This window comes from Natator depressus, chromosome 5, assembly GCF_965152275.1.
Source record: "Natator depressus isolate rNatDep1 chromosome 5, rNatDep2.hap1, whole genome shotgun sequence".
Classification (NCBI taxonomy): Eukaryota; Metazoa; Chordata; order Testudines; family Cheloniidae; genus Natator; species Natator depressus.
The window spans coordinates 24,743,524-24,770,031 of NC_134238.1; the positions used below are offsets into that span (position 1 = coordinate 24,743,524).

At 43.5% G+C, this 26,508-nt stretch overlaps 1 protein-coding gene across 1 annotated transcript in view; it reads left to right on the forward strand.

The window, feature by feature from the left end:
* Positions 1 to 20,594, forward strand: part of IL7R (interleukin 7 receptor) — a 32,898-nt gene extending 12,304 nt beyond the window's left edge. Inside the window, exons 3-8 of the mRNA XM_074953913.1 lie at positions 4,373 to 4,527; positions 5,765 to 5,919; positions 13,433 to 13,607; positions 14,775 to 14,862; positions 16,013 to 16,088; positions 17,137 to 20,594. Of these exons, the coding sequence (XP_074810014.1) occupies positions 4,373 to 4,527; positions 5,765 to 5,919; positions 13,433 to 13,607; positions 14,775 to 14,862; positions 16,013 to 16,088; positions 17,137 to 17,640 (1,153 nt within the window). The 3' untranslated portion in view covers positions 17,641 to 20,594. The remainder of the gene's footprint in view (positions 1 to 4,372; positions 4,528 to 5,764; positions 5,920 to 13,432; positions 13,608 to 14,774; positions 14,863 to 16,012; positions 16,089 to 17,136) is intronic.
* Positions 20,595 to 26,508: the final 5,914 nt, after the last annotated feature.

Below are 26,508 nucleotides of genomic sequence, written 5' to 3' on the forward strand. Positions count from 1 at the left end.
CCAAACACATGGGATTTATATTCAAATTCCTAATATACAATGCACAATAATCCATCCTTTAAAAAGCCAGAGAAAAAGGAAACCTGAGTTGGAATGGGCATAAAATAATATTTCGCAACTACAGCTGAGATGTAGTTAAACAAAGAGCCCTGTTCAATATGTCAAGGAAGATGGTCAAGGAGAAAGGACTGACTTATTTTTTAGCCTTCCCAGCTATTTTTAAAATCAAGCAGGCTGGCCAACTCCTTGGCTACTCCAAACTGGCAGAAGCAGAAAACTATATTGCCTCCATATAATTAAACAGACAAATGTATGTGGCCATGATATTTTCCTTTGCTATTCAACTCTTGTGTTGCTGGGTTGTTGTCACCAGAGGCAAAAGGATTGGGAAAAGGGCCCACAGCTTTGCACCCCCGATATCCTCCATCTTTCCCATATGTAAAGCCAGACAGAACCACTGGACATTCACAGACTCAAATCAACACACCACATCCCTCTGAGCAAGAACCCAGTGGAGACAGTCACTGTATCACATCCTCTCACTGAGACAATGGAGGTAATTGATTTGCCTAACAAACAGTTCAGATTGGGATTGGTCATTTATCAATCCAAATCTCCTGTCTCCATTTCGAATATTGGATTGGTTTGGTTTTTCATAGAGTTTGGTTGGGTTTTTTTTGGAGGTGGGGAGGGGTTTGCTGTCTCTTTTTCTTACTCATAGTGTTTTTAAGAACAGCATACCAGTAATGTATTCAGTTTAAATTGCGGGTGACATACCCAATATTTGGTGACATACCCAAGGATGAGGGAAATATTTAAATTCTTATGGCTCTTTAAAGAGCCAGCCATTGAAAGGTCATACAATGAGATTTTGGACCCATTTGTCTAGAAAAGATGGTGGAGTAGTTTCTTCTTGTTTCCCACCTCTCATATTTTTTCAGTGAATCCCCAAGCGGATAGCTGTCTTGTTAGCCTCTAACATCTGATGCCTAGTTATATGTGTATTTTAGCCCAGAAACCTTATTTAAAATGTACTCTGGGATTTTCAGAAAAATGTACTCTGGGATGTACTCTGGGATTTTCCCCCATTCCAGCCTTTTGCAGGGGTGGGTAGTTGGGAATATTGATCTATTTTGCATTTAACTTGGGACAAAGGGGATGTGGTTGTTTGGGCTTCCCCTTCTCTAACTTCCTGATCTTTTGTCCCACCCTGACTCAAGAGCACTGCTTTCTCATACCTTTGCCTTTTCTTACACCCCTCTACCCCCTTGTCCTACCTCCTTTCAACTCTTTCTTATCCACTTAACCTCTTGCCACTCTAGCTTCTCTTTTCCCTCTAAACTCTTTATGAACTCCCCAAATACCCTTCATACTGGACTCCTCACCCTACCTGTACCCTTCGGTCTCAGTGAGTATGGCGTAAGATGTTTGTTGGGATAATTACCTTTGTGAGTACCTATGGCTAACTTAGTTAAAAGTGTTTCTTGAAACATAAAAGTATTTGGTTATCCTATAAAAAGGAAAATAATTGTCTCGCTTAAGAAAGTTGAAAGCTGATATAACCTCCAGGAAACCCACCTCACCGAGTTTGAGGCTGAAAAGATTTTAGAAAGTGTGGACTGGTGAAGGCGTTTTTTTAAATTACTCAACCAGATCTTGAGGGTGTCAATCTTGTTCAATAAAAAACTGAACACACAAACCCTACCAACTGATAAAAACACTGAGGGAAGACCCTTACTTGTTGAAGTTTGTATTTCTGATATTACATACAATCCTATATGCCCCCAACAAAGATGATCCCTCCTTTGTCAATCAATTATTTTCAAGATTAATTGACTCCTCCCTAAAAAATTTGATTATAGAAGAGGACTTCAATAAAGCATAAAACTCGCTTTTGGACAGATTGAGCAGACCCCAACCATTCCAATTCTCTGCTAGGCAGACCATTAAGGCCCAGATAGAAGAACTGGGTGTACAGAATATATGGAGATTGCAGCACTCTACAGAAAGAGACTACAGCTTTTTCTCACCTCTGCATTCCACATACTCACAGATTGATTATTTTTTGGAAACAAGTGGCTTGGTGAGCTCTGTTATTAACAATGAAATAAAAGTGATTATGATCTCTGATCATGCACCTTTGCCATTGCAGCTCTCGTCTCCTGAAAAGCTGCAGGCTGCCAGAAGATGGTGGTTAAACTCCTCTTTACTGTTAGACACACAATTTAAAAACTTTGTGAAGGAAAAAATACAATTTTTCTTTGAGACCAATGAGAATACCTTGGTCTCCTAAGTGATCTTGTGGGATAGTTTAAAGGCATACTTAAGAAGCAGAATAATATCCTACTCCTCCCATAAAAAGAGAACTAGACATACCACACTGCTGAATTTCGGAGGAAATCTCAAGGAGGCAGACCATCAGCTATGCTAATTTCATCCTCTTTGGGTAAACTCCAAGAGAGGACTAACCTCAGGTATAAAACCAATAAAATAACTGCAGCTCAGGCTGAATTTGCTTTGTTTAAATTAAAACAGACATACTGGAAATCAGGCAATAAAGCTGGGAAATTATTAGTGCATAGACTTGGAGTGAAATCACTAAAAGCTAAAATCCCCTCAGTTCGCTCAAGTCAGGCTGGATACTCACCAATCAAAAAAATATTAATGTACAGTTATCCAAATTCTACCAATGGGTGTATTTAGAGGAAGACCTTAGGGAGAAATCTGTCACAATTTTGGCCTCCAAGAAAATGTGGTGTCTGGTTGCTTCTAAGTTTAAATGTCATTCCTTCTGACATTCAGAGTCTTCAATTTGGGGTAATGACAAAATTTTAATTGCCTGTAGATGCATTCTATTGCCTGATTGGATTAACAAAGGGATCTTGAACATAAACCACATAACTGAAAATGATTCCTTCATGCCCTTTCCTCGCCCAACTGGACCCAAAGAAGGAATGGCAACACCTTCAACTTAAACATGCTCTACAACACCAATTTGGCCTACCTGCCTTTGCAGCACCAGATCCTCAACCCATACAGCTTTCTGAAAAAGTAAAACTACCTACCTATGTCACTGGCCAGTCTGTATTTCTGTCTATGAAGCAAATTGGCAATCAGCAGTGGCAATATCAGAAAGCAATGGGAACATGAGCTATCAATTTCCCTTACCAACATTCAGTGAAATCAGTTCCAACATAAAGCATTGCTCACTGGATTTGGGATTAAGATTGATCCATCAGAAAATCCTTTGGAGGATGAACTAGACTCCATGTAGATGTTTCAGGTCCAGAGCAGCCAAATCTGACAAATGCTGGTGCTTCAATGCAGCAGGCTGTAATTTATACCACATATTAGATTGCCTGGTCATCCGTCTTTTTTGAACAGAGATAAATATTTAGGTCAATTTCTTTCTGTCCAACAACATGGCACTTAAGGCTGGCCATGCCATCTTAAGGCAAGCCAGTCTATCTTGGAAACTGAAATCCTTTGACAAACTTTGGTTGGGTAGAACTCTGATCATAGCCTAATGTCTAATTCTACAGTGACAGAAGTAAGTCCCAAATGTGCCAGCTATCAAAGAATGGTACTCTCACTCGTTCAGCCTGGTGACAGTGGAACATTTTTTTTTGAAATCCCCTTGAGGCCCTAAGCTCCTCCCATTCTCCTCAACCCATCCTCTCCCTCTGTTTTCTTTTCCCTCTCTCCCCATCTCTGACCTATCATTCCTCTCCTCTCCTCTTTTACTTACCTTTCAGGTTTTAATTTGGTCCTCTTTCAACACTCCTCTTTCTTTCCTGCTTCTCCCAAAAGGGAATAATTCTGGAGATTAGTTTGCGATTTTACTTGATAATGAACCCCACACTGGGGGTGAATAACAAAAATAGCATTATTGTTACATAACTCGTCAGGCAAATCTCCTTAACCAATTAACAATTGTCTTTGTTATACTATTCTTTGCCCTTAATAATGAAGAAGTTTGATTCTTACCTGCCTTTTTGTGTAATCTGATAATAGTTCTCTACTCGAGGTTAGAGACCTTTCTTTTCTTTGTTATCTTTATTAGCTGTGTTAAAATAAACTATAAAGAATGAATTTTAAAAGCCCCCTTGTAGGGCCTGATTGTTCAAACCTGTATTACTAAATTACTTACTATTGTGTATTATCCCTTTGGTTTCAAAGAAAATGATGCTTGATTGCAACCACTTCACTAAGGGCTTAGTAGGTGCCTGCAGGATTGAGCTTGTGTTCTGCTCTATAGAACTAGATGTGCTTAGAACCTGAAAATCTGTTCTCAAATATCATTGGGAAAATATTTAAGAATTTTTTTCATTACAATTGAGAAGAAACTAACTCTGTCATGTTGGATCAACAGCACCACCACCACTGAAGAGCGTATATGTTCGACTATGGAGAAACAGGAAAGCACATATTTTTTATATTTCTACGAAATCCTCTCGCCTAAGGACGTTTGTGTGGTCCTTGAGTCATGCAGAAAGTACTGCAGGAGTGTGACAGTAACCCATATTGGTAAGATGCCAAGTGCTTTACACAATATTAAGAAGTGTAAATGATTGGGGAGGAAATGGTGCAAAACCCAACATTCACTCCCAATACAATGGAGGAAATGATGGCTGGTTGAGGGATCAAGACATGGTGAGTTAAGGTAATTTGTGGCCCTAAGCCCAGAAAATATGTAGATATTCCTTATCAGTTTCTCCTACAGTCCCAGGTGGCTCCAGTGACCAAGTGCCTTTCTTCCATCTGAGTTTGGTGCAATGACAGTAGCCAATTGGGATGCTTGCCTTCCTGCAGTTATCCTTGCTTTATCACCGCCACATGGAATTCTGTAATGCACTGTACATACAGATGTGCTTGGAGATCACCTAGAGACTCCAACTAGTGCAAAGTGTAGTAGTCCGACTGCTGTAGTGGAGTTAGCAGTCAGAAGCACATTACAACAGTATTACATATTGGCTTCCTATTTGGTTCCAGATGCAATTCAAGGTTATGGTATTGAGCTCTAATAATTTGGAGCCTAGCTTCCTGAGAAACTGGCCTCTTTCTCCAGGCGCCATTGGTACAGTTAAGCTAACAGTCCCTTAAATATCTGGGACACCTTGTCCGAGTGTTCTCAGGTGAGGACCCTTGATTCTTGAATTCACTTCTATTCTATTCTGTTCAGCTTTATATGCCACACTCTGCACAGTGGGGTATGAGAAAGCACTTAACTGTTTAATCATCAAGACACTGTTCAAGTAATGGTTAGGTCAGACTTTCTTCTGAAGGATCAGGGGTTTAAAGTAAAATTGTGGTCAGATGTCCCTATTATTCATTTGCCTGCATATCTTTCTGAAATATTCTCCTTTGAGTCTGAAACTTTCCATGCTTGGCCTTAGCCCAGGGGTAAATTGTTTGTGAATAGTTTGAGAGAGTTCCCTTTCCTAATTTTTCTTTTATGGATAGTGTGTATGGGTGGGGTGGAGAATAACCTTTTCTTCTAAAACCTTTGTAAAAATATTAATGCTCATCCATACCATGAAAACAGCTACATGAGAACACCTCCAAATTTGGTATATGACCAGTCCACACTGACAGAGTCTCCCGGATAATTATGCCAGGATGCTTCCCCGGAGCAAGTGAGAACTTCTTAGGAGTTGTTTTGAAGTCTTTTAAAAATAAATATATTGACTTATTAGATAGTTACACATAAAGGTGACTGTTCACTGTGTGATACATTGACTTGTTTTCCCCTCATCATTTACAGTTAAGCCTGAGACTCCATTTGGCATAAATATCATATTCCAAAAGGATGCAAACGAGTATTTTATTCAATACAGTACACCGCATTCAAAGAAGAAATATCTAAAGGACAAATTAATACATGAAATAGTCTATCGGCAGGAAAACGGAACTTGGGAAGTAAGTGAAAATGATTGTCTTATGAATTGCTAAAGTCTATGTTAGTAGAAGTACTTATAATATATGCAAAAAATGTACTTCATTTCTATTGTCCCTTAGCTGAAAACTTGGGAAACTGCAGTAATTATTATTAGATCATTTCACTTCTAGGTTGCCATTTCAAATCCATTCCAGGCTGATAATGATTGAAAATGGTCTGAATCCATTAGACCACCAACATCTCCTCCACAGGGCGTCTTGGATTAATTAATTAATTAATGCTTATTGCAATGAAAATAGAAAGCGTGACATCAGTGCTAAATATTACGAATTGTGATCATTATGTTTTTATTTTTATGTTATATACATATCAATAGATAGGTAACATTAGATGCATGCTGTTCATTACCATATTTAAATGTGTACAGTTACAGTGGGCTAGATTGTGATTTGGACTAAACAAGGGAATACAGGAACCTATTACTGTCCAGCACAGATTCTGTGTCTGTTGGGCAGCATAGCTGACCGGATGCAGGAGTCAGTAATAATTGACAGAGTGGGCTGCAGGGAGAAACCGAAAACAGTTATTAATCCATTGGTTCTTTTGTATGCACTTGTATAAAGCATATAGCGCAACCAGAGCTTTGGAGCAAGACTGATACAATAAAACCAGTGGATAATATAGCTAAATATTGGCTTGCTAAGTTTACAACTCTCTTTGAGATATTTTGTGACTAAAGGCATACATGAATTAGAGAGATATTATTATATTGTATGATTATTAATTTATTATTCATTATTAACTATTAATTATTAATTATTATTATTAAATATGCTGTCATGGTTCTGAGCTAGCTGCACCTCTGTTCCTTGTTCTGGTCTCTTCTGGGTGCACCACCTCCAGATCTTAGGCCTCACGATCTTCTCCTCTCTGGGGCAGAATTCTGTGATTCTCTGACTCTCAGACTGGGCCCTGGGCTACAGTTCCCTGTGGGCCAACCGTGATAGTTCACCAGGCCTGGCTGGGTTTCATGGCCTGCAAGTCTTCCTTTTGGGAGCTGTGACCAATGGATAACACAGTGATCCCACACAGCCTTCTTCAAACAAAGTTTTGTTTACTCTTGACAGTAGGACCACAGAATAACAAGACAAAAGGATTAAAACAACTAAAGGCTTATATACGTATCTGCTTTACCTAAAGCTTATGTAGGCCTTGCTTATCCTAGACACCCCCACTTCTAGGGTTAGGAGTCAGTCTTCTTCCCAGCAGTCTGTGCCCCTCTCACCCTTGTTCTTCAGGGCTTGTCCTTTCACCGCCCCCAAAGTTCTTTGTCTGCCGTCTGTCTCTGAACCGGTCAGACCAGGGGTCGAAGGTATCATATTGTAGCTAATAGTCCTGGGTATGTGCTGAAGAGTAGTTAGCTGGGCTATTATCTAACATCCTGGATAGTTTCCTGACCGCCAGGCTATTGAATTAACCTAATATATGCATAAAGTAAACATCTTTACAATACTCAGAGAAACATACAGCATGTAATATTCATACATTAAGAACAAAAGAACACAAGAATGACCATACTGGGTCAGACAAATGGTCCATCTAGCCCAGTATCCTGTCTTCCAACTGTGGCCAATGCCAGACACTTCAAAGGGAGTGAACAGAACAGGACAATTATCACCCAGAGCATGGGGGTTGCATCCCTGACCATCTTGGCTAATAACCACTGATGAACCTGTCCTCCATGAACTTATCTATTTCTTTTTTAAACCCAGTTATACTTTTGGCCTTCACAGCATCCCCTGGTGACAAGTTCCACAGGTTGACTGTGCGTTGTGTGAAGAACTATTTCCTTTTCTTTATTTTAAGCCTGCTGCCTATTAATTTCATTGGGTGACCCTTGGTTCTTGTGTTATGTGAAAGGGGCAAATAACTCTTCCTTATTCACTTTCTCCACACCATTCATGATTTCATAGACCTCTGTCATATCCCCCCTTAGTCATCTCTTTTCCAAGTTGAAAAGTTCCAGTCTTAATCTCTCCTCAAATAGAAGCTGTTCCATACCCCTAATCATTTTTGTTGCCCTTCTCTGTATGTTTTCCATTTCTAATATATTGTTTTTGAGCTAGGGAGACCAGAACTGCACACAGTATTCAAGGTGTGGGCATACTTTGGATTTATATAGTGGAATTATGATATTTATTGTCCTATTATCTATCCCTTTCCTAATGGTTCCTAACATTCTGTTAGCTTTTATGATTGCTGCTGCACATTGAATGGATGTTTTCAGAGAACTATCCACAAGGACTCCAAGATCTCTTTTTGGAGTGGTAACAGCTAATTTAGATCCCCATCAGTATGTGTGTATGATTGGGATTATGTTAGTAATTCTGCAATTTCATATTTGAGTTCCTTCAGAACTCCTAGGTGAATACCATCTGGTCCTGGTGACCTATTACTAAGGCTGTCAAGCAATTAAAAAATTAATCACGATTAATCAAATTAATTGTGCGATTAATCACGCCCTTAAACAATAATAGAATACCATTTATTTAAATATATTTGGATGTTTTCCACATTTTCAAATATATTGATTTCAGTTTCAACACAGAATACAAAGTGTACAGTGCTCACTTTATATTTATTTTTATTATAAATATTTGCACTGTAAAAATAAAAGAAATAGTATTTTTCAATTAACTTAATTCAAGTACTGTAATGCAATCTCTTTATCATGAAAGTTGAATTTACAAATGTAGAATTATGCACCAAAAATAGCTTCATTCAAAAATAAAACAAAGTCAAACTTTAGAGCCTACAAGTCCACTCAGTCCTCTTTCTTGTTCAGCCAATGGCTCAGACAAACAAGTTTGTTTACATGTGCAGGAGACAATGCTGCCCACTTCTTGTTTACAGTGGCATCTGAAAGTGAGAACAGGTGCTCGCATGGCACTGCTATAGCCGGCGTCACAAGATTTTGGAAGGCACTTCTGATTCTTAAACCTTGAGTCAAGTGCTGTAGCTATCTTTAGAAATATCACTTCGGTACCTTCTTTGCATTTTGTCAGATCTGCAGTTAAAGTGTTCTTAAAATGAACAACATGCTGGGTCATCATCTGAGACTGCTATAACGTGAAACTTATGGCAGAATGTGGGCAAAATACAAAGCAGGAGACATACAATTCTCCCCCAATGAGTTCAGTCACAAATTGAATTAACACATTATTTTTTTAACGAGAGTGATCAGCATGGAAGCATGTCCTCCAGAATGGTGGCCAAAGCATGAAGGGACATACGAATGCTTAGCATATCTGGCATATAAATACTGTGCAATGCCGGCTACAAAAGTGCCATGCTATCACCTGTTCTCACTTTCAGGTGACAATGTAAATAAGAACTGGGCAGCATTATCTCCCATAAATGTAAACAACCTTGTTCGTCTTAGCAAGAAGTAGGACTGAGTGGACTTGTAGGCTCCAAAGTTTTACATTGTGTGCAGTTATGCAACAAATAAAATCTGTATATGTAAGTTGCACTTTCACAACAAAAAGATTGCACTACAGTACTGTATGAGGTGAATTGAAAATACTGTTTCTTTTATCATTTTACAGTGCAAATATTTGAAATAAAAATAATATAAAGTGAGCACTGCACACTTTCTATTCTGTGTTGTAACTGAAATCAATATATTTAAAAATGTAGAAAAACATCCAAAATATTTAATGAAATTCAATTGGTATTCTATTGTTTAACAGTGCAATTAAAATTGCGATTAGTAACGATTAATTTTTTTAATTGCATTTAATTTTTTTGAGTTAATCATGTGAGTTACCTGCAATTAATCGACAGACCTACCTATTCTGTTTAATGTATCAATTTGTTCCCAAACCTCCTCTATTGACACCTCAATCTGGGACAGTTCCTCAGATTTGTCACCTAAAAAGAATGGCTCAGGTGTGGGAATCTCCCTCAGATCCTCTGTAGTGACGACAAATGCAAAGAATTCATTTAGCTTCTCTGCAATGACCTTGTCTTCCTTGAGTGCTCCTTTTGCACCTTGATCATCCAGTGGCTCCCCTGATTTTTTGGCAGGCTTCCTGCGTCTGATGTACTTAAAAATATTTTTGCTGTTAGTTTTTGTGTCCTTTCCTAGTTGTTCTTCAAATTCCCCTTGTGGGTTCCAGAATTAGCTGCTCCAAGAAGCAGTCATTAATGATGTATAGAAATGTTCTCTCTGCATCCCATTCTGAGGTGACATGTACTCAGTTAATATGGGGACGGTTGAAACCCCCATTATTATTGCGTTTTCTATTTTTATAGCCTCGCTAATCTCCCGGAACATTTCACAGTCACCGTCACCATATTGGTCAGGCGGTCAGTAGTACATTCCTGCTGCTATACTCTTACTATTCAAGCTTGGAGTTTCTATTCATACAGATTCTATAGTACAGTTTGATTCATTTAAGATTTTTATTATATTTGACTCTATGCTTTCTTTCACATATAGTGCCACTCCCCCACCAGCACAACCTACTCTGTCATTCCTATATGTTTTGTACCCTGGTTGTGATCATTCCACCAAGTTTCTGTGATGCCTATTTTATCGATATCCTCATTTAATACCAGGCACTTCAGTTTGCCCATCTTAGTATTTAGACTTCTAGCATTTGTGTACAAGCACTCATCAAATTTGTCTCTTTTTAATTGACTACTTTCCTGTGATGTAATTGAATGGGACTTTTTCATTAGACTGTCTCTGTTCAGTTTCTACATGTACTTTATCAACTTCTACCCTCTCTTCTTTACTAGGATATAGAGAACCCTCATTGAAAGAACCTCCTTTAAAGGATGTCTCCGTCCAAACCGTGTGCTCCTCTGCACTTATCAGTGTTCCTCCAGCCCTTAGGTTAAAAACTCCTCTACACCCTTTTTAATTTTACATGCCAGCAATCTTGTTCCATTTTGGTTTAGGTGGAGCTCATCCTTCCTGTATAGTCTCCTCCATTCCTAAAAGGTTTCTCAGTTCCTAATAAACCTAAAACCCTCCTCCTTACCCCACTGTCTCATGTACTCACTGAGACCCTGTAGTTCTTCCTGTCTAACTGGCCCTGCGCATGGAACTGGAAGCATTTCAGAGAAAGCTACCATGGAGGTGTTGAACTTTAATCTCTTACCTAGCAGCCTAAATTTGGCCTCCATGATCTCTCTCCTATCTTTCCCTATGTCACTGATACCTACACAGTGGTGCAAGTACGGCAGTCCTGTATGCCGTAACAGTAAGATATTTATAGCTGGTACTCTGTATAGGAAAGACACAGGAGGAGTACTGCCCCCAGCCCCGCCCCCAGCCCGTCCACACAGCTGCATCTCCTGAGTCCTGTCTGGGGTCTGTACAGCAGCCCCACCGGAGGACAGGGCTGGGGGCAGTGCAGCCACGCCGGAGGAGCTGACTGCGTGGGACTGCCTGGCAGCTCCCCATTCTGTTCCTTTCGCCGCTGCAGTTCCCAGGAGAGCAGAACGTGGGGCCACTGGGCTGGCTCTCCCAGGAACAGCAACAGCGAAAGGAGCAGACCGGAGGGCCACCGGGAAGTCCCACGCTGTCAGCTTCTCTGGCGCGGCTGTACTGCCCCCCAGCCCTGTTCTCTGGCGGGGCTGCTGTATAGACCCCAGACGCAGCTGTGTGGAAAGGCTGGGGGTGGGGCTGGGGGCGGTACAGCCGCACTGCAGGAGCTGCCAGCTGGAGCCGCCCAGCGGCCCCACGTTCTGCTCCTTTGGCCGCTGCAGTTCTGGAGAGCCCTGCAGTTCAGAATTCTCCGGTGCAGCGGGAGGAGGACAGAGGCCCCTCCCCCCAGGTAATGTGGGACGGATCATGGGGAAGGGATGGGGAGAGCACAGGGCCCCCGGGCTCAGGATGGGGTGGAGTCACATGGGGGGGGTCATCTGGGGGGGTCACATGCCCCCCGTTTAGCTGGTGCTTCCCCTTTGTGTCCCGCCCACGAGTGCAGCGTACCGATAAGAAATTAATTCTACTTGCACCACAGTACGTACTTGTGCCATGACCACCGGCTCCTCCCCATTACTACACATAAGTCTGTCTAGGAGAGAGCTGCAATTCACCATGAGTTTCTCCCAGTCCTCACAAACCCAGCTATCTATATTTCTAATGACCAGCTCTGCCGTACTATTACCCATAGGCGCCGACTCCGTGGGTGCTCTGGGGCTGGAGCACCCATGGGGAAAAATTGGTGCTGAGCACCCACTGGCAGCTCCCTAACCCGCCTTCCCGCCCCAGCTCACCCCCCCGCCTTCACTCTGCCTCCTCCCCTGAGCGGCCAAAGCATCCTGCTTTTCCCCCATCTCTCCCAGCACTTGCGCCGTGAAACAGCTGTTTTGCGCGGCAAGCCTGGGAGGGAGCAGGGAGGAGGGAGAACGCGGCGCGCTTGGGCAAGAGGCGGGGCCAGGGCAGGGATTTGGGGAGGGATCCAATAGGGGCAGGGAGGGGGCGGAGTCGGGGCGGGGCCGGGGGCGCAAGCTCCCACTGGCGCCAACAAAATTTGGTGCCTGTGCTATTACCCATCTCTTCCTAATAACTGGGATTCCCTCCCCCCCAGAGAGGTATCCTAAGTGAGAAAGGATACCATGACATCATCTGGAAGGAGGGTCCCAACTATGGGATCATTTCTCTCTGCACCAGTTTGATGTTCTCCTTCCCTGAGACTTTCATCCTCCTCAACAGCACAGAGGCTGTCCGACTGGGGGTGGGACCACTCTACCGTATCCCAGAAAGTCTCATCTGTGTATCTCTCTGTCTCCCTTATCCTCCAGTTCAGCCACTCTGGTCTCAAGAGCCCGTATTGGGGCTCTGAGAGCCAAGAGCTCCTTGCACAGAATGCACACATACACCACCTGCCCACAAGGCAGATAATCGTACATGCTGCAGTCAGTGCATTAAACTGAGTAGCCCTCACTCTGCTGCTGGACTTCTGCCTGCATTCGTTTGACTTCTGCAGCTTTTTTTGTTTGGTTGGTTGGTTGGTTTGGTTTGGGTTGGGTTGGGTTGGGGTGGGTGGGGAATAGGATGTTTATTAGTCTATGTTTAGAGAATGATAGGTGGATCTGGCCTTCATGTTCCCGCTCTAAACTCCTTCACCAAACTCCCCTGTTTGCTGCTTCTGTTTACTAGCTTGATTATTCCAGGCAGCTTCAAATCCCTCATGTATGAATGCTCTGAGTAGCTAGCATTTTGTATAAAATGTGTCCCTATTGTCCTGCCCTTTGGAAATGCTCAGACTGGGCAGTAGGCTCTGCTCTGTGAATAACTGATTGCATATGGCTCTCCTATGCAGTTCCCTGGGCTGTTACTGGGATGCACTCACATATAAAGCAGGGCAATCGTCTCTATAAGATAGCTAAGGTTTCAGAGTCTGAAAATCTTCTCTACAAACATGATTTATACATAAATAACCTTTCCCTTACTGAAGCTGAAAAATATAATTTTCCATTCTGACAAAAAATAATCATATTTTTTCTGTTTAGACAATACAGTCAAAATATCTTTGGATAAAATTACAGGGGAAAAGCCTTCAGATGGGTGCAACTTATGAAGTGAAAGTGCGCTCAAAGCCCAATGGAAAGTTTTTCAAGGGTATCTGGAGTGAATGGAGCTCCTCCAAATACTTCCAAATTGCAGCGGAACACCCCAGAAAGAAAGGTAAGCAAAGGGAAACCACTTCCTTAAGTTTGCAAAAAGCCTAAAACCTGACCCAGTCACTTGGTACAGCAGATCAGGTGCAGGGCTAGCAGAGAATCAGGAGCTACTAATGATTCCCTGATTCTCTACTTAGCCCCAGCTCTGCTGCCTGTGCCAGCTGCCAGTGGTCCTCCAGGGATTATCCACGTGCTGAGTATAGCCGGAGTGCTGCACACTGCAGCCACCTCTTCACCCTTCACATGCCCCTGCCTATTCCCTGCACCAGCAGCTGGAGGGAGGGTGACATAGGAGCTGGCTGCCCCAGTTCTGGGTCTGTTGGGGACTCCCCAAAGCCAGCTGAATTCCAAGCAGGGGCAATAGGGCCAGATTGCATCCTGTTTATACTAACAGGGTGGCACAATGTGGACAGAATGGGGCAGAGAATCTGGCCCATTCAGTTTTGCTGATGACGCTGTGAGCCTCCAGAGATAAAGAGCAGTTTGCATCAAACATTTTAGCCATAGCAGAGTTAGAGCAGTACAAAAGGATTCATTTTAATATTGCCAATTGTAACATGCATTTACCTCATTTTAGTCACAGACTACGTTATGGAGGAAATTTCACCATTTCAATTGTGTGCAACAGCAAAGTTTTTGATCACTATGGATCTGGGACAGATACAGACCGGTGACCTACATTTGGAAGGTTGAAAATATGTCCTCAGTCAAAGGGTCCGATCCTCAGTTCTGGCTGAGATATACTCAGTGCAACCCCTGAGGCAGATAAGCAAAAGTTGCTATACCCCCGCCCCTCTTCAATTTCCCCAAGGCAGCCAGGGCATAAATCAATGGAGCTGTAACTCAGAGGAGCTGGTGATGCTTCCCTGAGGCCATAGGCAGCCAATTCAGTTTAGAACAGCCCTCAGGCTATTCTAATCTGGACTAGGAGACTAACCTGGTGTTTAGCCAAGGATCAAGGGACTGCAAAGCCACCTGTTCCCACTTTCAGACAGATGGGAGAAACAAGGCAGTTGAATCAATACATCACTCCAAACGTATAAAATCTGTCAATATTCCCCAGTAATAATAGGTTGTTTTTTTCTTAAAAGAGTATGTCATGATAGTGGACAATAATAATGCATATAGAAACAAACCTAATATGGTATTTATTCTTTTTTTTTTTGGTTAGGCATTGACATGGTTGTGGTTATAACTACTGTGGGCTTAATCTTGCTCGTTATTATGCTTGGTCTGAGCCTAACGTTTTGGAAAACAAGGTAATTTCAATCTCTTTTAATCAAAAGAGTATTAATCCAATCAGACTGTGGAAATCCCATCTCCTCCTTTTATACTATCCAACAATTCTCACCCCATTCCCTGACCTCTCCCGCAACATGAACACGTACAAATCATAGAAGAACTGAGAATGGGAGAAAGGTAAGAGAGGAGGTAGGCAAAAGGAGACTGTCTATTGCCTTTGTCACCTCAAGATTAGATTGCTGTCTCGTGCTCTACATCCCGGGACCATGCAGAAGCTGAAGCTGGTGCAAAATGCTGCAGGTTGTTTATTGAGTGATGGGAGCTCATTAGACCAGTACTCTGTGGTCTGGCCTGGCTTCCAATAAGCTTCTGAGAGGAAATCATGGTGTAGGTTTTAACCTATAAAGCCCTGATCTTTAAAGTCAGGTTTGGGAGCTGGTTAGCAGTGAGATCACCTCTCTTTCCATGATATCCTGCCACAGTTGAAATCAACAGAAATGGTCAAGCTGGAACTTGTAGACCAAACTGTTCAAAAGTGGCACTAATTTTGCCTCAAACTTTTGATGCCCAAATTGAGCACCTGATTTTCTGTGGTGCTGCACATCTGTGGCTTTCATGAACTTCAGCTGAAATTCCAGCAACTAAGCACCTTTGGAAAAACACGTCTTAGATGTCACAAGTTAAACACCTGATAAAAGAGGCATCCAAAATTCTTGGTCACGTTAATAAATTGGGAGTTTAGGCTCTCTGCCTCAAATCCCTATTGGAAAATAAGAATAATATGTACCTAATTATCTCTGTCACTACAGTGTTTTGTGGGTTAATTAGCCAATGGTTGTGAAGTACATTGTGGATGAAAAGTTCTATCCACATAACTGTAGAATATTGTTATCATTCAGAGGCAGTGGGATAAGACATATATTCCACACCACTCATGTCCTTCCTCTACCTTCCCCGTTGGAATAAGAGTCCAGAAATGGTCTTCTTAGAACAAATAGCTCATGCTGGATAATGCAAAACACCCAGATGGTCTACAGGAATTAGTATGATGATATACAGTCTGTTATTGCTATGCTAATACTACTAATATAGTGCCTTTGATTTGATAGTGCTGTTGCCGTAATCCCTTCTTGAATACTTTTATTGTTGCTACGGATCTCATTTCAGAATCAAGCCGGTTTTGTGGCCAAAACTTCCGGATCATAAAAAAACTTTGGAGCAATTGTGCAAGAAGCCAAAAAAGGTATGTGCTTCCACTGCTGTGATTACCTGAGTCTGTGTACAGAAAACATAAATAATACTCATACATTAGAGTTAGGACCCTACCAAATTCATGGTCCATTTGGGTCAATTTTACGGACATAGGATTTTAAAAATTGTAAATTTCATTATTCAAATCTGAAATTTCACAGTGTGGTAATTGTAGGGATCCTGACCCAAAAAGGAATTGTGCAATGGTCTCAAGGGTATTGTGGGAGGGGGGTTGCAGTACTGCTACCCTTACTTCTGCACTGCTGCTGGCAGAGGCACTGTCTTCAGAGCTGGGCAGCTGGAGAGCGGTGGCTGAAGGCCAGAAGCCCAGCTCTGAAGGCAGAGCTGCTGCCAGCAGCAGTGCAGAAGTAAGAATGGCATGGTATGCTATTGCCACCCTTACTTCTGCACTGCTGCCTGCAGAGTTGGGCCCTCAGTCAGCAGCTGCTGCTTTCTGGCCATCCAACTCCGAAGGCAGCACGAAAGTAAGGGTGGCAATACCATGACCCCTCCCCCCCCCCCAAATAACCTTGCAACCCCTCTGCAACACCCTTTTGGGTCAGGACCCCAAGTTTGAGAAACGCTGGTCTCCCCTGTGAAATCTGTATCGTGTAGGGTAAAAGCACACAAAAGTACTCAAAAGTCTGAGGCATTTAGCCTTTGGCCTCACATCTCATATTTACCCTAGGTCATAGGTGCTCAACCTGGGGTCACAAACAGATGTGAGGGCATCATGACTAGCCTGCTCTTTCCTTGTTGCTAAAGTGGAAGGGGGCCTTGGCGATTCTGGCTAGCTGAGAAGGGGCTGGGGTGTGTCTGTTATGAGTTAGTTCCCAGAACTGCACCTGGGTCTGATTTTGATTCAAGATCATTTGGTTGGTTGGTTATTAGGGGGAAAGAAGTTAGTTCTCTTTTTTTGTTAATGAAAATTTTAAAGTACATAAATAAAAATTCTTCTAAAATCTGATGACTTATGCGAGTGTCTTCCCTTAACTTAGTACCTATAGTTAACTGAGCATATTATCCTCTTTGTCACACAGAATTTTGATATAAGCTTTAACCCAGAAAGTTTTGGGTATGTTCATATTCATAAAGTGGATGGCATTCAAGCCAAAGCAGAAGTGGAATGTTTTCTGCAGCCATCGGCTCCTCTAGATGCAGATGTTTCAGAAAAAGTTAGCAAAGGATCAGATATGAAGAAGAGCCTCACTGCTGTAGACAAAAGCGTCCTAAAGCTTCCTGAGACTTATGGAGGAATCGGGCCATCTGATATGTTGAGTGGGCACTTATGTGAGACTCAGCCTTGCATGTTAGATGGATCCAGCAATGGCATCCCATATAAGGTGTGCAGTTGCAATGGTACACAACTATATAATTGTGGTCCTATGACCCATTCCAGCTCTTCAGTGGCCCCCACTGTTCAGCCCAGATCAGCTTCCCTAAATACCAACACAGTGTCCCTAATGCAGCCCAATAATGGAGTTAGATCATCAAATAAAGATGAAGCATATGTCACAATGTCCAGCTTTTGCAAAAATCAGTAAACCTCAAAAACCATAGGAACATAGGATTTGCTGTAACAGAGCAGACTATTGGTCCTTCTTGTTTGGGTCTCCTGCCTCTTGCTGGTTGATTCAGTGAATAATAAATTCTATAATGTACCTATCCCCATTTTGCAATGCTATAATCAGTGGGGATGGATTTTTCTTGGCTTCCAAGGACAATAGACCAAATTCCATTCTCAATTACACCAGTGCCAATGTGGAATAAATCCAGTGTAACTGAAAACAAATTTATTTCAATTGGTTTAAGACCTTAATCATGGGAGGTGATAAACCTACAACAATAACATACTATTACATTGCACTTCTCTACTGCCCTCTATCCAAGGATTGGTGAGTGCTTCACATTCGTTAATGCTCCTATTGACATCTCAGTTTACACAGCTACAGATTTTGTTAATGGTTATATAATCCCAATCATGAAACATGGCTGCAAAGTCTAGATCGGTTAAGTAGGGTGAGTGAATCCGGAGTAACGTGGTTGAAGTCAGTGGCGTTATACCAGGTGTTAAAAAACAGAATAAGTGAGATCAGAATCAGCCTGTGTTAGTTTGGGATTCAGGATCTGAGCCTGGTAACTCATTCCCCATCCAGCACTCAGCTCCCAGGGGACAGAGTGCACACACAGAATCGCTTTCTAATGAGTGCTGATACACTCCCAAGAGAGCAGCACCCATCCTACCACAGCCACAGCAAGGACTGTGCTGATGCCTGGCATGTGAGACTGTGTACAATAATGAGTACAAATAGACGTCTTGGTGCTCAAAGGCTTCAAATAGATCAGCTCAGCCAGCAGCTTGTGTGTGTAAGAGGGTAGAAGGTAGGAGCAGAAGGCCGGAGGGAACCAGGGCCAACACATGTCAACAGAGTCATAGTGGTTTTATGTAGGGATGGGCCCCCTACAACACCCCCCCCACCACCACATTTGACCCTCCCCTGGACGCTGGGAAGGTTCAGACCCAGAGCCAAACTTAGCAACTCAGGCCCAGCCACCAGTTTGCTGTATTATCTGTCTTTATTACTACTGTGCCAACAGGTTTTATTGGACAAAACAATGGGCCAGATCTGCCGCTAGTGTAAATTGGCTTATCTCCGTTAACTTCCAAGGGTCAGTGCTGCTTTGCCCCGGCTGAGGGTGTGGCTTATTGCGCCGTGCCTAGGAGATAAAAAGGTACCTGGGGATCTGGTCCCCAGGGCCAATTAAAACACAACTACAAAGATGCAGAATTGCAGCACAACCAAGTCACTGTCCTATTTCTTAACAATCTCAACAGAAAAATACATGTAAAACCAGAGCAGTACAAATACAGCATTAAGCAAAACACATGGCGAGATATTCAAGGGGAGACTCTCAGCTATGTTTATGTTGATCAGCATTGATTGTGCATTAAAATGTGGGGCCAGATCCTCAGCTGGTATAAATAGGTGACATCCCTTGAGGTGCATAGGTGACATGCATAACACCTTTTTTCTCTGCCTTCTAATGCATACATTACTTTGGCCTGTGAGGATTTCCCAGGACAGTCTTTTTGTCATGGGTACCTGACATGTCCATATTTTTTCATTTTCACCAGTCATTGTGGGTAAGGGTGAGTCATTAGATTTTGTGCCTGGGCTCGCAAATTTTCCTGACTACATTGCAAAGCTGGTACTGCTGTGAGATCCATATTCTTGTAAATTGTCCAGTAACAATGTCAGAGGAGTGCTCAGCTTTCTCCATGAAGGGGAAACCTCGCCCCTTCCCCTCTTCTTACTCCACAGCTCCATGGGGTTCCTTAGATTCTGTCACCAAGGGATGGTTGATCCACAATGTAGTTCCACTGGCCTGGCCATTACCCGTTGGGGCGCAGGTGCACACAGGAGTTGCAGAAGCTGCTACAGCCTCATGGTTGCATGACAGCCAAGGAATATGGCCTGAAGAGAGAAAAGCTGCTTTGTTGTGCTCTAGGCTAAAGGTTTGCCCCTTTGTGAGGTATCATGTCCTCTAGCTGCTTTAAATCCCCCTTTCGGGAGCGATGACCTGATTAGTGCAATAATAAGTAACCTCTTCAGGCCGTTTACTTTTTCAATATTAAATACGATGGGAAGGACTAAACAAAAATCTGCCTTTTATCTGTTTCTCAGATTGAATTAAAGAAACAGAAAAGCGGTTATTGTTCCACCCCAGCGATACCAGATTCTAGACATCTATGTTTAATTTGACCTTATGGTCCTGATTCTGCTTTTCTTCCAATACAAATCAGGAGTAATTCCATGGAGGTAAATGGGCTAGAACCCTTTGGTCTGGGTGAGTTATGCTTAGCACAGAACCACAGGGATGGAAAATGTGACTCCAAGCTGCATGGCAGCTCTAACTTGCACTGGCTAGTCACAGCCCATGAGAGGCTATTACATTAGCCAGGAACGGCTGGTGCACAACAGCACTCCAGTCATGAACCCCGTCTTCCCAGCCATGCCCTGACACACACCCCGCACTGTGGGAAACTTCAGCCAGGTACAGCTTTATGGTCTGTTTATGCAAAAGGGCCAAGGATGTGGCCTGAAGTAGTCAGTGTATTACAGTATTTTTTATGACTGTTTATCACATAGTAGTAAGATGATATAGTCTGATAAAACTGAACTGAAGCACTGGACTTTAATTCCTTTGCTTTATAATGCTTCTACTTCATAAAAACAGCTGCTAATGCTTAAAATATGCAGACTTGCACAGTGCAAATGTAGATGCAAACAGATTGAGTCAGGAAGCTAGTCTGTTCTTTTACCACATTACCAAACATGAAAAAAGAATGCCGTGTAAAATAATAGGTTGTCTGTAGGTACTTATTTTAAACTCACACATACACAGTGTTAAAAGGTAAAAGGATTATATAAGCATCTATCTGCAATTTTAAACAATAATGCACGTATGAAAGAATAGTCTTACTATTCATACTAGAAAACCATGTTGCTATTTTATACTGTAAGAGTGGATTATTGTAAACATTAACCACTACGCTACTTAACAGCAAATTCTCATACATACCTTCCATATGCATTAGATATATTTTTTTGCATAGCTGCTAATGTCTGAATACCATCATATTTCTGTCTTATTTAATGAAATAACATGTAAACCTGTTTTGTAACGTTTTAGCCTATTAAAAGGATGTCTATTTGCATTATCTATTTGTGGCTCTCTCTCTCATCTTTGTCATGATATAACTGTCTGCCACCATACAAGCTGTTGGGCGGCGTCCACCGACTCCCTTGACACCTTTGAGGAGCGGTGGGCGCTGTCCGGGGTCCTCTGCTCGGTGTCCCCGTCCGGTTCCCTTTTTTTGACCCTTTGACCGCACTCCCGTTCCTGTTCTTCATTAGTTGTCCCACGTAATCATTTGGTTTCCAGGTCCTGTGGATCCCCCCCTTAGGCTGGGGGGGGATCCTTTAGCAGTGGGCGAGCTTTGCCCGCCCACTTCCTGGATCCCAATAGGACCATACAAGCTGTTGCGTCTGATTCTGCACTTACTGAAACTATTGATTATTGTAAACATTAATTGTTCAATAAGCAATAGGAGAAAATGGGCTTTTTAACCCTGTGAAACCTGTTTTACGGCAGTGTTACTGTATGGAGTTCAGAGTTCTTGCTCATGATTTACACCCTCGTGAGGGAATCTGGGCTCTATAACTATAGAATTCTCTATATAGAATGTGCTTTGTGTCTAATATTGGTAACAATCATGGGCTTGATCCCAGATAATGAGGGTTGAGGGCACTCAGCAGCTTTCACCTCATATTTAGTAAAAGTCTTTGGGTTGTAACCTGAAGTTTACCATGGGGGAGAGGGGAGAACCAAGATGAGTTGTACAGAGAAGTATCTGGGTTGTGCTGGAAGGAGACCTTTTGACTTGTCCAAGGAGAAATGATATCTTCGACTTTTAGACCCTGCACAATCCTGAAGTGTATGGATTTCAGTCAACACCACTGTGTCCATAGTCTGTTAGCAGCCAAATTGTATATTTGTCAATAAAAGTTGGTGAATTACAATGAGTCATGGATGTTATGGCTCTGTTCTCCCATTTTCCCTCCTAAGATAAGAACTCACACAAGTCTAATAATCTTTCAATGCCATGGCAACACATTAGTGACTGTCACAATTTGGAATGCAGTTCTGACAAGTGAGAGCTTGAGTCACAGCTGGTCCTGTAACCTGACTGCCTTAATATGTGTGCGGCTGCTGTAGCTCCCTGTATGGCGGCTCCCAGCCAGCATACAAGCATGCACTGAGTGTCTCTGTGTTGAGCAGCTCAGATTCAGTAACTGGCTCCAGCAGCCTGATTGTTACACCACAGCCACACTCTGGCCTCCATCAACGTTGGTTACTACTTGCCAAAAGAGCCCAGCACATCCCCCAGTCCCAAATTCCCCCAAAACCATCTGCTCTGAAATGGCCAAGGGCCTCTTCTGGAACATTCAGCAGAGTAGTAAGGTCTGTTATCCCTTCAGAGAGGCAAAAGCACAGCAGCTTGTTGCTTTAACTGGAGTTAATAATCATCTGAAGTCAACACAGTACTGGGCTGATTGATTTAGAATAAAAATAACATAAGTTTATTGAATCAATTAGAGAGTGGTTTTAAGTGAGGCCAGGTATAAGGAATAAAGTCAGAAATGGTTAAAAAACAAAATGCTGTCTAATGACTAAGACTTAACAAAGCTATGGTCTTGGTTCAAGGTAAGATTCTTACCACACCTCCTTCCAGCAAGATGGCTGACCTCTCCCTTGGGCAGGATCTCCCACTAAGTCCAAGGAGCTCAGTTCCTTTGTCTTCGTAGATGAAAGATTACTTGGGGTTCTTTGCTCCTTTCTTCTACAGTCCAGTGAACTTTTGGACTATATCCTTCTCAGCGTTCAGTGCCTCTGCTGTGAGGCAAGGTGCCTGGGAGTCTGATGAAGAAGATTTCACCCTGGTTTCTCCCCACTGGTGCTTTCTACAATGCAAATTGATCTGTCCCCGCAGCCTCCGATGTGCCAGTGAATAGCCACTTGACTGTGTTTGCACCTGGATGGATGTGTTGGCCTCTCCTTTGTTTGGAAAAAGCCTATTTACCCACTCCCCAGACTTACCTGGTTCAAACACATTTTAGTCCCATGTTTCCTTCACATTTGTGCAGTCCTTTGAGCATGTACTACACCAGCACTGTGCAAGAACATCAATGATCAGTGTGTTACTGGTTTTCCAGTGGTACCTTACACAACACCCATTGGATACAGATTATGACGTCAATGAATCTGAGTGCACTGAACTGGTCAGGCCAGCTGAAATTCACTACCTGATACCAGTGAGCCCCTTGCCCTCTGGCATTGCGATGCTCCTAGGGGCACAGTGAATTATGCTTGGATTCCTTATTAAATGAAAAAATATCATAGCTGCCAGTGATGCAAAACAGCATACATTGATTAGCATGGTCCTTGGTTGGTGCCACAGTTCCCTGTGTATCCCTTTGTGCTGATGTTGGCATTCATAGTCTTCATTATATAACAATTTGTAGGGAATTCTGCACCAAAAAATTAAAAATTCTGCCCACAATATTTTAAACTTCTGCAAAATTCTGCATATTTTATTTGTCAAAATAACACAGAATAATCACGCCACTTTCAATTAATTTTGTTGACCTGTCAGCAAGTATGTCTCTAACAATACAGACAACAAAAAGATTCAGGAAATGTTTTTTAACAAACAGATTTCTTACTAGGCATATTAATACAGAACTCTGAGTAATAATTCATTTAAACTACAACACAGAAACGAATTTCCCGCATCCCTCAGAAGCAGTGCAAAGGCTTGGAGGAGTCAGGGATAATGGAGGAGCTGAGGGAGAGGGAAGTAATTTCTGGGAGCCTGGGAGTGAACCTGGAGGGTTGTTGGGAGTGGGGATGGAAAAGTATGGAACGGGTTTTATTGTGGAATGGAGAGAGATTGTTAGAGAGTTGGGGAGCTTCCCCCATGCAGACCCTGGGTCAGTGGTGTCACCCCACTAGTTCTCCCATTCATTCAGGCACATCTGCCCCCATCCTTGTCTTTCCCTGAACCTCCCTTTCCCCCAGTCCCCATGTGTCTCTGAAACCCCTTCCCCCTGTCCTTGTGTGTCCCTGCACCCCCACTCTCATTCAGCCCCTGTGTCAATGGTGTCACCCCACTAGCTCATGTGCCCCTACCCTAGTCTGTCCCCCCACTATCCCTTCTGAACCCCAGTCTATCTGACACCCCCTCAGCAGCCCCGTGTGCCCCGCTCTGTCCATCCCGCCCACCCAGTGGTGAGCTGGAGCCAGTTCGCACCGATTCGCTAGAACCGGTTGTCAAATTTAGAAGCCCTTTTAGAACTGGTTGTTCCACGAGCGACAACTGGTTCTAAAAGGGCTTCTAAATTTAACCGGCCAAAAGTGGTACCTTAGGCGCCGACTCCATGGGTGCTCCAGCCCTGGAGCAGCCAAGGGGAAAATTGGGTGGGTGCAGAGAACCCACAGGCAGCTCCCTGCCCCACCCCCAGCCTCAGCTCACCTCCATCTCCTCCCCTGAACGCGCCGCCCCGCTCTGTTTCTCCGCACCCCCAGGCTTCCCGCGAATCAGCTGTTCACGTGGGAAGCCGGGGCGGGCTGAGAAGCAGGCCGCGGCTTTCCGCTCAGGCCCAGGGAGGCAGAGGTGAGCTGGGGCGGGGGGGGGCGTGAGGAGGGCCGCCCGCGCCGCAGCAGGTAACCCGGGGGAGGGGGGAGATGGGACCGTGCAGGGGAACCGCTCCCCACCCCAGCTCACCTCCACCACCCTCGGCCTGAGCGGGAAGCCGCGGCCTGCTGCTCAGCCCTCCAGGCTTCCCGCCGAACAGCTGATTCGCGGGAAGCCGGGGGGGGGGGGGGGTAGAGAAGCAGAACGGGGCGGTGCATTCAGGGGAGGAGGCGGAGCGGAGGTGAGCTGGGACCGGGCGCGGGGTGGGGAGCTGCCGGTGGGTGCTCTGCACCCACCAAATTCTCCCCATGGGGGCTCCAGCCCCGGAGCACCCACGGAGTCGGTGCCTAAGGCGCCACTTTTGATGTGATCGGTGGGGGGAGCAGCCGCTCCCCCTGTTCCCCCCCCAGCTATGCTCCCCTGCCCCCTAGGAGCCAGAGGGACCTGCCGGATGCTTCCTGGGAGCTGCCCCAGGTAAGCATCTCCGGGACTCCCCACCTCGCCCCCCGGCAGGTGCCTCTGGCTCTTAGGGGCGGGGCAGGTTGGGCACCCACTACAGTGGCACAGGAGACCCTCCTGCCCGGTTCTGGGGGCAGTCAAGGGACAGGGGAGGGGGGTGGATGAGGAAGGGGTCACGGCGGGGGGCACGTCAAGGAACACGGGGGTTGGATGGGGCAGGAGTCCCGGAGGGCGGGGGTGAGCCACGACCCCCTCGTGGGGTGAGGAGGGAACCGGTTGTTAAGATTTTGGCAGCTGATCACTGCCTCCATCCCCCCATATCCCGTCTCCCCTCACCTGGCCCCACAGGCAAGCAGCTGTGAGAAAAGCAGCGGCTGCTCTCTCCCTCTCCTAGCTGGCTGTCCTCTCTTCTGGTGCCACAGCAGCCCCTGGTGGGCAAAAGGTGTAATTGAGGCACCTCTCCAGCAGAATGTATAATTCTGTTGAGAAAAAAAACAATCTGCAGGGGACATAAATTCTGTACCAGGAATAAATTATGTTTGCAATAAGCAGGCAGAGTCTTGCTGGACACTGACTGTGCATCTAAGAAATCCTCATGTGTATTTTTTTTTTATTTGAATGAGTACATTGAATCTCTTGTGCTGATTAAATGTACTCCTGCCTCATCTGTTTCAGGCAGATGAAAGCAAATGACTGCTATGGAAAAATTCAACCTTTGTACTAGTAGTTAACTGCTCTATAGCATTCCTCGCCATATAATTTCCCTTCCACACACATGCTTTTTTCTTTCCTGCTGTTTGTTTTTTTTTTTTAATATAAATGTGAAACCAAGGAAAGTTTTAACAAACTTTTAACACACTAATCAAAAGGAGCATGCATATAGAATTGTTTATTTACAAAATGTATGTAAATATAGCAGACATCCTTATTTGTTTTTAGTTTTGTATTAGGAGTTAAATTCCCTCTAGTCTTGGTCTTTAAAAATGGTAGAAAGACCCTTATGAAAGTCATGTTTAACCTTTATGTCAATCTCCCTTATTCCATCTACTTAAAGTAATGTATTTTAGAGCCTTTGACATTTATTGAAAATTAGCACCTGTTGACTTCAGCTGTAAGCAGGCCTTTTAATTTAAACTTTGTAACTCTGGTTTACAGGATAGCCTTTGTAAAGTGTCAGGGGATAGCCATGTTAGTCTGTATCCACAAAAACAACAAAGAGTCTGGTGGCACCTTAAAGACTAACAGATTTATTTGAGCAGAAGCTTTTGTGGGTAAAATCCCCACTTCTTCAGATGCATGGAGTGAAAATTACAGATGCAGACATAAATATACTGACACATGAAGAGAAGGGAATTACCTCACAAGTGGAGAACCAGTGCTGACAGGGTCAATTCGATCAGGGTGGATGTAGTCCACTCCCAATAACAGATAAGGAGGCGTCAGATTTGGGGGGGTGAATGTGATAGTCCCATTGTTTACAATAATAGTTTTAAAAGACGAAAGCCATGTAAATTGAGTAACTGCAGGTAGGAGTAAAATAAGATTACCTTCCCTACCCCAGCCATGCCCACCCTTGTTATCTGAAGCTGTTATCTTTTGCAACAAAAGAATTTTTGGTTAGAAATAAAGATCTATTAACATGCTTTTATATTGGCTCTAAACATGACATTGAGAAGGCAGCATTTTGAAACAA